At 48.2% G+C, this 12550-nt stretch overlaps 2 protein-coding genes across 2 annotated transcripts; one reads left to right on the forward strand and one right to left on the reverse strand.

Annotated features, from left to right (window-relative positions):
• Positions 1-739: 739 nt before the first annotated feature.
• Positions 740-2084, forward strand: LOC125548068 (DIBOA-glucoside dioxygenase BX6-like). The gene has a single exon (XM_048711758.1). The coding sequence runs from the start codon at positions 855-857 to the stop codon at positions 1950-1952; it is 1098 nt and encodes a 365-aa protein (XP_048567715.1). The 5' UTR covers positions 740-854; the 3' UTR covers positions 1953-2084.
• Positions 2085-2619: 535 nt separating this feature from the next.
• On the reverse strand, positions 2620-10609 carry LOC125548056 (F-box/LRR-repeat protein At1g52650-like). The gene is made up of 3 exons (XM_048711751.1): positions 9396-10609; positions 9186-9320; positions 2620-3320 (listed from the first exon to the last, which is right to left on the reverse strand). Exons 1-3 carry the CDS (start codon positions 10473-10475, stop codon positions 2907-2909), a joined length of 1629 nt encoding a protein of 542 aa, XP_048567708.1. The 5' UTR covers positions 10476-10609; the 3' UTR covers positions 2620-2906.
• Between the last annotated feature and the right edge of the window lie 1941 nt (positions 10610-12550).

A 12550-nucleotide genomic window follows, 5' to 3' on the forward strand; every position in this document is an offset into this window, starting at 1 on the left:
ATCGAAACTCTAGCAATACCACCTCAACTGGAGTTGGCCTTTATCTTCACCGCAAGGGGCCGAACCAGTATAAATCCTCGTGTCCTTTGTCTCGTTTTAACCCCTTTAAGCTAACTCGTCGCAATGGTTCCGCAACTAAGTCCTTCTATGAGGACATCCATCGTGACACTTCCACGACACAGATCGTGGCGGAGCTGTAACGACCGTCGGGATCGCTACGACCATGTCTGGCGACGCCACGATGACCACCCGACATGCACCAGAGATGTTACGACGGGCACCATGGGATGTTGCAACCAGCAACACAGTTTGCTACGACCATGCTCGGCAACGCTACGACGGGCCACCCAGATTGCTAGGATGGCAGCGACATCGTACTGCACGCGCGCATTGCTGCGGCGGCAATAGCCTCACGACCGCGACAAACGACGACCTGCTGATGCACGTCGCCGCGACCAAGCGCTGCATCGTTGGGTGAGGCGAGGGAGAGCGAGAGGAGTAGTGTAGCGGTTGGTGCGAGGTGAGAGGATAGGAATGATTGGACGAGAAAGGAGAGAGTGACATGTTCGTGGGAAGAGGAATCAGACGGTCTTCATTACCTCAATCGGACGACTGAGTGGCAACCGGCCAGACTCTCGCGCCGGTCGGCCGGCGCATAGGATCGTCCAGACGTGATATTGCTGTGCTACTATAGATGACAGTCGACGTACACGCGCGTGGGAGGCGTGCTCTCATATCCGACAACACATCACCGATTGATCGAAGCACAGCAGCAATCAAAGCAACCTACGAACTCTCACGCGGGCCAATACTCCTGATTCCCCAATCCCCCACAGAGTACCGCTGCCGGCGCCATGTCCACCGCCACTAAAGGTACAGCTGGCTACGACCGCCGCCGGGAGCTTCAGGCGTTCGACGACACCAAGGCCGGCGTCAAGGGCCTCGTCGACGCCGGGGTCACCACCATCCTGCCCATCTTCCACCACCCTCCCGACTCCCTCGCCACTTCCTCCACCGCCACTATCCCGGTCATCGACCTCTCGGGCCGCCGATCCGAAGTGGTCGGCGAGGTGCGGGCGGCGACCGAGACGGTGGGCTTCTTCCAGGTGGTCAACCACGACGTGCCGGCTGACCTCCTTGCTGAGATGGTCGCGTCCGTGCGGCGGTTCCACGAGTCGCCGGCCGAGGCCAAGACGCCGCACTACACCCGGGACCTCGCCAAGAAGGTCCGGTTCAACTCCAACTTCGACCTGTTCCAGTCGCCGGCGGCCAACTGGCGCGACACCCTGTTCTGCCAGGCGTTCCCGGACCCGCCGGAGCCGGAGGAGCTCCCCGCCTCCATGCGGGGCGTCTTGCTCGAGTACGGCGACGCGGTGCGGCGGCTCGCCGTGCGGGTGCTGGAGCTGGTGTCGGAGGCCATGGGGCTGGCGCCGGATCGGCTGGAGAAGATGGGGTGCGTAGATGGCCTGAGCGTGGTGAGCAACTACTACCCGCCGTGCCCGCAGCCGCACCTCACCCTCGGCACCAGCCGGCACTCCGACCCGGCGTTCCTCACCGTGCTCCTCCAGGACGACATGTCCGGCCTCCAGGTGCTCGTCGACGGTGGCAGCGGCGGCGAGAAGCGGTCGGTGTGGGTGGACGTCCCTCCGGTGCCTGGCGCTCTGGTGATCAACGTCGGCGACCTGCTCCAGCTGGTGAGCAACGGGAGGCTGAAGAGCGTGGAGCACCGGGTGGTAGCCAACAGGAGCAGGGACAGGGCAAGGATCTCGGTGGCGGCGTTCTTCAATGCCGACCTGAGGACGACGACGGCGGTGTACGGCCCCATCGAGGAACAGGTGTCCTCGTCGGCGCCGCCGTTGTACAGGAGCATCACGGTGGGGGAGTTCCTCTCTCACTACGACGGCAAAGGCCTCGACGGACGCCCGGCGCTGGACCACTTCCTTCTTCCTTAATCAGTGGTCGGTTTGAAACAATGCTGGGAATTTCTAGCTGAACTTGTTTTCTGAAATCAGATGCTGTCAAATGTTTCTAAAACAGCGTAATGCAAAATGCTAGACTGGCTGCACAAGGAAATCAAGTTCACAGAGGATGTGTTTCCTACATTTTAGTATGCCAACTCATACAACACCAGATTTGCCTAAATATAATCTACATTTGCAACATCTTACTAGCATCACCTTGAATATGTACAAAGCAATGATTTCAGTATCTGGAGATGTCTGCATATTATTCACCATAAACTTTACTGAATAAGATGGAGGAAAATATTTCACATGGACCATGAATCTTGATTCTTGTCCTTATTACCTGTGGAAGTTGGGGAACCAAATATTCAGCCCTGCTTAAGAAAATTGCTATGTGTCTCAATGATTCCAGTATCTGGAGATGAGGACTTTGCATATTATTCGCCCTAAACCTTACTGAATGAAGAGAAAAAGAAATCACATGGACAATGAATATTGCCACTATTGTTATCTGTTAAATGTGTGGAACTAAATATGCATCTCTGCAACCACTTTATTCTCGCTTTAAGCACATCGAACTGAAAGGGAACCAAAAAGTCAGTAGCAAGTCGAACTTTTGCTTGTGTGAAAAAGAGCTACTGAGAGGTTTCATGAGTTTCTGATTTCGAGTGGTGCAACATCTGACCACCAAGAATGCATTGCTGACAGAAACGGAGAAACCTGAGTAGTCCTTTCTCAGACAAAAGACATGTTAAGAGAGGAGTTTGATCCTGAGTTTACTAGCTCACAGTTACAACTTTTGAGAGTGAACTAGTTCCATGACATACCATCCTGGGAATTACAAAGGAACATCAAACTACAAACAGAGAACAAGCATTGAACTGAAGCAACATAATATTCAGGCATCGGCACCATAAAAACGAGCAAAAGACAACACGGTCTTCAGGTGCTATCCTCGTCAGAACTGGAAGAACATGATATCACTGGAAGGGCATCATCTTCAGCTAGAAAAGAGTTGTTGAAGGGATCGGCAATTGACAAGTCATGGGTATCTGAATGGCGAAAATAGTATGAACAATGTTTAAACTCAAGGTCTGGAGAAGCTTCACTTTCCACTCCTAGCAGCCTGTGTTGATCAGCCACCCATTTCTCGTTGAACTTCTCACTCACGCCAAATTTGATCTCATTTAGCACTTTCCCATTCAGAACAAAGAACTTGGCAAAGCTAACATCTTGCTTGTCGCCTTTGTAATTCTTCAAGACTAGTGTTTTGAGATGGGTCTCAAGGCATTTGATTGGATCTTGTGGGTCATAATGACGCACATTGTTCATCTCTGTGTTTAAGTATTTGTTCCACTGGAAAGGAAATAAGACTTATAAGATACATATTTTAAAACTTTAAAGTAATTGCCAACTAGACTAGATTATACATGTCAATCAATTGTTTTTGGAGTACCAAATACACATTAAGCCAAGTAGGCTAAGCCGAGTGTAACACTTGGCTTACACGTCGCCGAGGTTAAAACGGTGTTCGCCGAGTATGTTTCATACTCGGCTTCATTTATTTTTCCTATAGTGTCTGTCTCTAAGTATTCATTCCACTGTAAAAGGAAAGAAGACTTAAAAGATGATGTTAAAGTAATTGCGGAAAATTCGTTTCTGAGCCCGGGCTCAGATGATCCCGTAATCTACACCAACGATTCTCATGCGGATTCATGCCATCCAGTGTATTCTGCAGTCATATATTTCCTTTTCGCAATGAACGGTAGGACGCATTCATTTGCAACGGCGCGTCACGGCTGCGATGCGGAACAAGCAGAAGCCCGATGGCTCGGCAACATATCTGAGCCATGCTGACCCAGTCCAGCAGACGGACTGCAAACGGCAACTAGGAAGGCTGGCTTTAAATGCACCTACCCACCGCCCACCGGACTCGTCTTCCACATCCAGCCGCACCCAACCAAAAAAATCCCCATTTCATCTCGTCCTCTACATCGAGTGCCCACTCCGGCCGCCATGTCTGACACGTCTTCTTCATTTCTTCCTGTGCCGCCAGAGGCCAGACCATCTTCTTCCTCTCATCCCATGTCCTTTTTGCGGGGCGGAGATTAACACCAAGGTCACAGGGACGGGAAAATGGGCCGGGCATCGCTTCTACAAGTGCTTCCGCTATGACGTAAGTAAATCTGTCCCATGCAATCATTATACTTTCTGATCTCATCTGCCCCTCTTAGATGTCGAGCTGACCTTGTCGATCTGATTTTTCGGGCACGCGAGTGTCGGTTCTTCGAATTCCAGCACAAGTACGTCAGAAGAACGACCACGCTCAAGATTGCTCATGTCCAGCTAAAGCCGCCTGGTACCCAAACGCCCAGCTGTGTGTCCCCATGGCGGGACATGGACACCAGAGCAACCCTGTGGTGCACATAGCTCATCCTCATAACCAGAACCAGCAAGCCACGCGGGCGCAACCCGTCACGGTGAATCAAGTCCTCAGGCCGGTCTCCGCCATCACAGCTGTTTCTGTATCCCAGGGGCTTGCAGCCATCAACATCATGCTTACCGTTCTACTTCTGTATGTCGTCGCTATGTTCTTTCGCAGTGCCAATTAGTCCCTTCCGGTGTTCTTTAGGGCCGACATGAAGGAAGGGTGAGGGACTCTTAAGCGTGTTTCCCAACTACAGTATTAGATATGTTGTACTAGGATTAATGTAATGTCTAGTTGGATGTGGAACAAAGCTCTTTGGCGGCCAAACTGAATTAATGTTAATGTTTTGTGTGTTTCAGTTTATGTTTTGTTCCGACTTCTCTGGATTTTATTGGTTTGCAAGAAACTATGAAGGAACATTTTACTCCTAAATGCATTAGGAGAATTGACCCTTGTGGTCTTTTCCATTGGGAATGGATTCCATCTGTGGGGAAATCTGGTGGCATCTTAGGAGGAGTGAGACAAGATACTATGGAAATCACCTCCTGTACAAAAAGGAAATATATTTTGCAGTTAAACCTGCACGATAAGAAGAAGAAAGCTGATTGGGGCCTGCTGGTGGTCTATGGGGCAGCCCATGAGGAGTTTAAAGAGGAATTTCTAATAGAACTGGCTGCTAGTTGTAGTAGCATGACTGTGCCTTATATTGTAGGGGGTGATTTCAATGTCTTGCGCCATGGTGATGAGAAAAATAAAAAGATGCAGAATAATAGAGCTACTGACATCTTCAATTCCATCATCAATGCCTTGGCCCTGAGAGAGATTTATACCAGTGGGGGGAAATATACTTGGTCTAATAACCAAGCTCACCCTACCCTGGAAAAACTGGATCGCATCTTGATGTCTGAAGGATGGGAGGATCTGTTTCCTATGGCATCTGTCAGGAAGTTGGTTCGGGAAATCTCAGACCATAATCCTTTACTTCTCTCTGCTGGAGAAGAGGGGCGTGAAGCTCCTAAGCCTCGTGAGTTTCGTTTCAACATTCCTTGGGTTAAAGATGAAAACTTCCTTCCTACTGTGAGTAGGATTTGGTCGAGGAAAGTACACTCCTCGGACCCTGTTGATATCTTAAATATCAAACTTAAGAGGTTTAAGAATTACTTTAAAGGGTGGGGATCCAATAAGTATGGTCATGACAAGAGAAGGAAAGAAGAGCTCAGGTTGGAGTTAGCCTTGTTGGAAGAATTGGAAGAAAATGGCCCCCTATCCCCTGAGATGTACAATAACAAAATGGATATTAGTATGGAACTGCATGAGCTTTTGGTAAACGAAGAGATCTTTTGGTTACAGCAATCTCATGAAAGATGGCTGCTGAAAGGGGATCTCAATACTAACTACTATCATAAGATTGCGAACGGGCGTAAAAGGAAAAACACGATCCATTCCCTGAAAGTTGGGGATGTGGAAATAGAAGGGACTAGTAATTTGATTGCTCATGCAACAGAGTACTACAAAAACCTTTTCGGACCTGCACCCGACAATGAGTTCCATATGGATCCTGATACTTGGACCATTAATGAAAAACTTGATGTGGAGCATAATGCTGATTTGTGTCGGGTCTTTACGGAGACTGAAGTTAAGGAAGCTCTGTTTGATATGGCACACAATAGAGCACCCGGGCCGGACAACATCCCTGTTGAATTCTATCAGGTGTGTTGGGATATCGTGAAGGATGATATTATGCTCCTGTTTGAACACTTTCATAAAGGGAAATTGGACGTACAGCGCCTTAATTATGGAGTGATTACTCTTCTCCCCAAAACCGTGGGCGCAGACAAGATTCAACAGTTCCGGCCGATTTGCCTCCTGAGATGTCCGTACAAACTTATCACTAAGGTCCTAGATAGGCGAGTTGAAAAATATGCTGATAAGCTCATAAATAGGGCCCAGAACGCTTTCGTGAAAAATAGGAACATCATGGACGGGGTGATGTCTCTGCATGAAATTCTTAACTATACTCATGTGAAAAAGAGAGTGGGGGTGATTCTGAAACTTGATTTTGAGAAGGCTTGCGACAAAGTCAACTGGGATTTTATTCTCGAGTGTCATAAGCTCCGAGGCTTTAACGAAAAATGGTGCGGGTGGATTAGAAGTATCCTGCACAATGGGACTGTGAGCATTAAGTTGAATAACCAAGTTGGTCCTTACTTTCAAAGTGCGAAAGGGGTCCGGCAAGGTGACCCCCATTCCCCTTTCCTGTTCAATTTAGCTGTGGACTGTTTGGCTAAAATGATTACAAATGCCCAAAAAAGTGGCCTGATAGTGGGGCTGGCCGCTGATTTAATTCCTAATGGAGTAGCAGTTCTTCAGTATGCGGACGACACCATCATATGCCTGGAGCATGACATTGACAAAGCTGTTAACTTGAAAATGCTTCTCCATATATTTGAATTGATGTCTGGTCTTAAGGTGAACTTCCAGAAAAGTGAGATCCTCACTGTGGGAGGCGATGATAATGTGGTGAAAATGTATGCAGACCTATTTCGTTGCGAAGTGGGCAGTTTCCCCATTAAGTACCTAGGGATGCCTGTCAGCTATACCAACCTTAGAAATTCAGATTGGGATTTCATTGTTACGAAATATATGAAAAAATTTGAAGCCTGGATAGGCAATGCAGCTTCGATGGGGGGGAGGCTGACCTTACTGGACTCGGTAGTCACTCAACTGTCCTTATATCATATGTCTATGTGGCTCATGAATAAAACTTTCATTGAGCGTTTAGACAAACACAGAAGAAAGTTTTTCTGGCAAGGTTGCAATAAGAAGAGGAGGTACCATCTGGTTAGATGGGATAGGATCTGTAGATCCAGAGATAAGGGTGGCCTGGGTGTAAAGGATTTACACAAGCAGAATGTTAGTTTGATGGTCAAATGGTGGTGGAAACTAGAGACCCAAACGGGTATGTGGCAAGATATTGTTCGGGCGCGTTACCTGACTAATAAATCTGTGGCGTCGGTAAAGCCCAGATTTTCTGATTCCCCCTGTTGGAAAGCCCTGCTTAAAGTCAAAGATATCTATTTGGTAGGTAGGAGAATTCATTTGGGATCTGGTGACCTTGTTAGAGTCTGGAAAGATTCCATAAACGGGTTGAGTCCTTTTCAGACCCTCTACCCTTCGCTGTTTGAGATATGCAATTATCAGGATTGCACTATTGATAGTTTCAAGTCTGTGGACGTCCACTCTTTCTTTAGAAGAAGACTCACCCCTGAATTATCTCGTCAATGGGAGGAAATAAACAAAATAATCAATAATATCCAGTTGAGTCAGGGTGTGGACAGGGTCTACTGGGGGCTTAATAGCAATGGCAAATTCTCCACTAAATCTGTATATAAATGGCTTGAAAACCCTCTTAGTGGTTGCCATTATAGATGGATTTGGAGAGCCAAGATCCCTCTCAAAATCAAAATCTTCATGTGGCAACTGTCCCAGGACGCTGTGCTCACTAGACAAGTTATGAGAACGAGGAAATGGACTGGGAATCCCACATGTTCTTTCTGTAATGAGTTGGAAAACTCCCAACATCTGTTTTTTACTTGCCCTGTTGCTAAAGTGATCTGGAGATGCGTTGGGATGGTTCTGGGTACTGAGATGTGCCCGAATAGCTACTGGCAATATTTTGCTTGGTGCCACACTTTTCTTCATGATGGACAAAAGTACTATACGGTGGGCTTGGCTGCTGCTTGCTGGGCCATTTGGCTAGCTCGAAATCGAGCTACATTCGAAAAAAAGATTATCAAAACACCTTTTGAGATTGCTTTCTCCATGTGTTCTTTCCTACTGTACTGGACAGGACTGCAGGAAGAGGAGGGCGCCAAGGAGCTGCGAAGCGGTGCTGAGATGATCAGGTCGAGCACAATGCGCATGATGGAGATGTGCAATGCGGCGAGGGTGGCGATCGGAGGAGATTGAAGGGCTGCAATACCTCGTTGGCTGGAGCTGGGCGACCGTACGATCATGTGGTGGCGTGTTGGTTCTTTTGCGAATGTCTCATGTCTCGGTCTGTACTTTTGGGTGTTTGCCGTGGATATTCGGTGCTGTCTAGGTTTTCGCCCCATGACATTCGTTTCGACGGCGGGCGAATGTAGTGGGTTTCCTGGCAGTGCCCGGACTCGCTTTACCTCTTTCCCTCCTCCTGACATGTTTCTGAACTCTGTATTTCCGTTCATTTGCAATGGAAAGGGGTATAGCCCGGTTCGAAAAAAAAATGTTTTGTTCCGACTGTGATTTTTCCAAAAATAGGCAAAAACGCTCTTTTTGCTGTAATACAGCTCTAAGGAGGGTCGGTCGGCACCGGTCGAAGACACGTGCCCGCAAGGGTTTCCAGACTGACCCACATCATGCTTGTTTGGAACGGCGCTGTTGTGCGACGGCTCAGCTTTCCCATGCTTATTTGATCCATGCGTTGGGAAAACCACCGACGTCCTGGTCCACAGACCAGACGGCACGCACGTTTCCGTCAGCCCACCCACGTCCCTCGGCCCCACGTACGCAGCACTGTTCCGTCCATATTCGTCGGCTATCCACATTTTCTAAACTCCAACGGCAGACGTGTCAGGGCTATTTTCCCGGATCCCGAGTCCAGAATGTAATGCAATGATATCGGGATCAGCTGGGCTCAGGCACCAATTCGCCTCGTCCCTAACTAGACTATAAATTACGTGTCAATCAGTTCTTTTTCAAGTATCAGTTTTCATTTTGACATTTAAAGCAAGCAAATAAGTATAAAAACTCACCATAACATAAAGCTTTTCCAAGCAGGGGAAGAACCTGAGGACGTCAAGAACCGCATCCAAATCAGCGCAAGAAAACTCGAGAGCCAGAACCTTCACTGTGCATATCAAATTGTTGAAGCTGGTTGGAACCAACCCCTGTAAAACAAGAATGAGCATAAAACTAATATATGAAAGAATGCCAAGTGCAAGAGTTGAGTAGGATACTTCTACCTGAAAGACTAGGTTTGCAATCTGAATATTGGAGATGCAAGGTGACAAAGGGCCCAATATGTCCAGTTTAGGTGCCCTGCTTACCCGGATAGCCTCGCCGTCCAACCATGGACAAAGCAGCCTTTCAAGGTGAGGGGTGTCCTCAATAACCAATTCGCTTTTACCCATATGACAATTACTGAAGCAGATGCTCCTAAGAGTTCGCGAGCTAATGTGGAGGGAGCCATTATAAGAATTTCCATCCAGAGATAGGGTCTCCAACACATGGCAGGCGGAAAGAACACCATGGAATGAATCCACGGAGATGTTAACGTAACGCAGAGTGAGATGCTTGAGGATGGGGAAATTCAATGAAGGAGCGATCTCATCTGAGACATCGCAGTAGCCAACAGTGGCCACGACAAGAGTTGATGTGAAGCGGAGCACAGATGAGAGCAGGGGGTTCGGACCTACTAGTCGCAAGATTGGGAAGTGGATATGGAGCTCCTCAAGGTTGTCGAGGCTCCGAGACTGGAACCAGCTCGCGATCTGAGCAACACTCTTGGCGTACTCTCTTTTTGTTGGGGAGATGCAGGGTAATCGGAAGTCGAAGCGACGGGCAGGGCCAGGATGGTCGGCGAGGATCCTGGAGATGATGGATTCCGTCGACGGTCGACGCCCTTGGAGGCGGCGCGGCTGCTTGAAATCATTGGTGCTGAGGTTCTTGGCGTCGAGGTTGAGAGGCGCGGAGCGCCAGAGGGGGCGCCATCGGCGGGCGATGGCCTGCGTGCGAGCGCCGTCCTTGGTGGGGAGGAGGGAGATGATGGTGCAGAGGACGGCGTCCGGAAGGTTGCTGATGAGATCGCCGTCGCCGTTGTCATCCCGTGCCCGTTTCCGTGGCCTGCACCCGGCCGTTCCACCGGATGCGCGCTTCTTGGCCGCCGCCGCCGCCTTCTTCTTGGCCGCGGGTACGGCCGCTGCCGCTTTCTTCTTGGCCGCCAGGGGCTTCTTCTTAGCAGCCGCGGGCACCGCTGCCGCCGATTTCGTCTTGGCAGCCGCGGGTACAGGCGCCGCCGCCGCCGCCGCCTTCTTCTTCCTCATATGTGGAGATTGGTTAGGCGGAGAGTGCTGGGCATCTGGGATGGGGAATTTCGAATGCAGCAAATGGGGATGGAACTGATGGGGATGGAACTGGGAGTCTGGGACCGAAGAGTGGGGAGCCGGAACGGGCAGCGTCGAAGGCTAGTCAGGTTGCTGGGCCACGCCGGGCTGGGATGTAGAGGCTGGGTCCCGGGTGTTTCCCCAAAATTGACATTTGGATTTCACTCAAGTCCGACCAGTTTTGAATAAAATGTGGATTGCCCTAAAAAGGAACAAAATGTGAGTGATGCTCAAATTTTGCATGTGACCCAAAGGCAGTACTAAAGAAGGACGGATGGAGAAACCCACCTAATGGCTTTGTTAAGCTGAACGTAGATGCTGCCTTCGACTATGACGCGCTACATGGAGCTATGGAAGAAGTCATACGAGATGACAGATGTCACTTTATTGTTTCTGGGAACAAACTAATAGAGTCATGTTATGATCCTCTTTCCGCAGAGGCATTGCCTCTTAAATTTGGTTTACAACTCTCTTCTTCGGCAGGGTGTAACAGGCTTGTTGTTAATTCCGACAGCTTAGAACAAATATAGATTATGACCAAGGACGGTCAGTATGCGGGCAATGCAGCAGCCATCATTAATGATTGTTACCACTTGGCATGTGAGTTTAGTTCAATTCGGTTTGAATTCTGTCCTAGAGAAGCAAACGTTGTTGCTCATGAATTAGCTAGTGTAGTTAGATCTAAATTCTGCAGTGAGTGGATTGAAATGGCTCCTAATGAGCTTCTTCCTTTTTTACTTAAAGATGTAAGTGTTATCAACAATGAATAAAGAAGGAACTTTAGTTGTCAAAAAAAAGTCTTGAATTCAGACAACACCGGCTTTTGTATAAAATAAAAATATTTTTCTACCAACTTAGATGACGAAAATACTCAACTTGCAAGAACGATAGTGCTTGTCCTGCTCCCTATGCCGCTGCATGTCCATAGGAAAATATCAGGAGCTCCCAGCCCTCCCATGCTTCCATGTTATGAGAGCTCCTCGACCGCTGAATCATGAATCTGATGGTGAGCATTGAAGCCCTAGACACGGGCAAAATTTCAGGACTCTTTCAAGGAGTTTTATGCACAAAATTTAAAGCCCAAAGCTCCACCTACCACGGGTGCATGGGAGGGCCGAGAGCATTCGCTATTTCCTCCAATGTTCAATAGGTGAGCTTTCGTGTCTCTCTATGTTGGATGTGCCGGTTGAGCAAGTAATCGCATGGTGTATCGCTATTTGTTGATGGTACATATTGATTCGCTCCTCCAGGTGCGGCATGCCTCTCCATGATTTATTCGCTCCTACAAAAGTCAAGATCATGTGGATTCTTCCACAGGGTAAGACTAGGTGGGAACGTATCTGGTGCACCAAAGTAATTGGTGCTACCGGTGCACCGGACCCCGTTGCACATTCAAAAAAATCTGGAAAAAAATTAGTGTATCGACATAACATCAATGTATGTTGTCATGATAATTCAAATCAAAATTCAAAACAATGCTCAAGATAAAAAAATGACAAATTTGACATCACTGTGCTAATGGGCCAAAACTGAAGCCCAACTCGTGTTATGTACTATTCAGTCTCAAATTTATTATTTTTGTATCTCGACCAATGTTTCAGATATTGATTTAAATTTTTGTGACAACATGCGTTGATATTGTGTCAATGCACTAGATTTTTTTTCGGGTTTTTTTCAAATATTTTTGAATGTGCAACGGGCGACCGGTGCACCGGTAGCACAAATTGCCCCGGTGCACCAGATACATCCCCAAGACTAGGCTTGTGCCTTCTGTAACAACATCACCTTCCTCGACTTCGCCAACTGCCATTTATTCACTAGCACCAGCTAACACAGTTTGACGACTTCTTTTTTTGTCCTCCTTCTTTGAGTTGTTTGGTTTCTAGTCCTCGGCAATCAACATTTTGTGTTGCAATGCCCGTCGAAGACATTTGGCTTGCACTCTCCTCCTATCACCAAATATGGAACATAGCGTGGCTTGCGATCTCCTCCTATCACCAAATATGGAGCATTGT

This window comes from Triticum urartu, chromosome 1 (assembly GCF_003073215.2).
Source record: "Triticum urartu cultivar G1812 chromosome 1, Tu2.1, whole genome shotgun sequence".
Taxonomy (NCBI): Eukaryota; Viridiplantae; Streptophyta; class Magnoliopsida; order Poales; family Poaceae; genus Triticum; species Triticum urartu.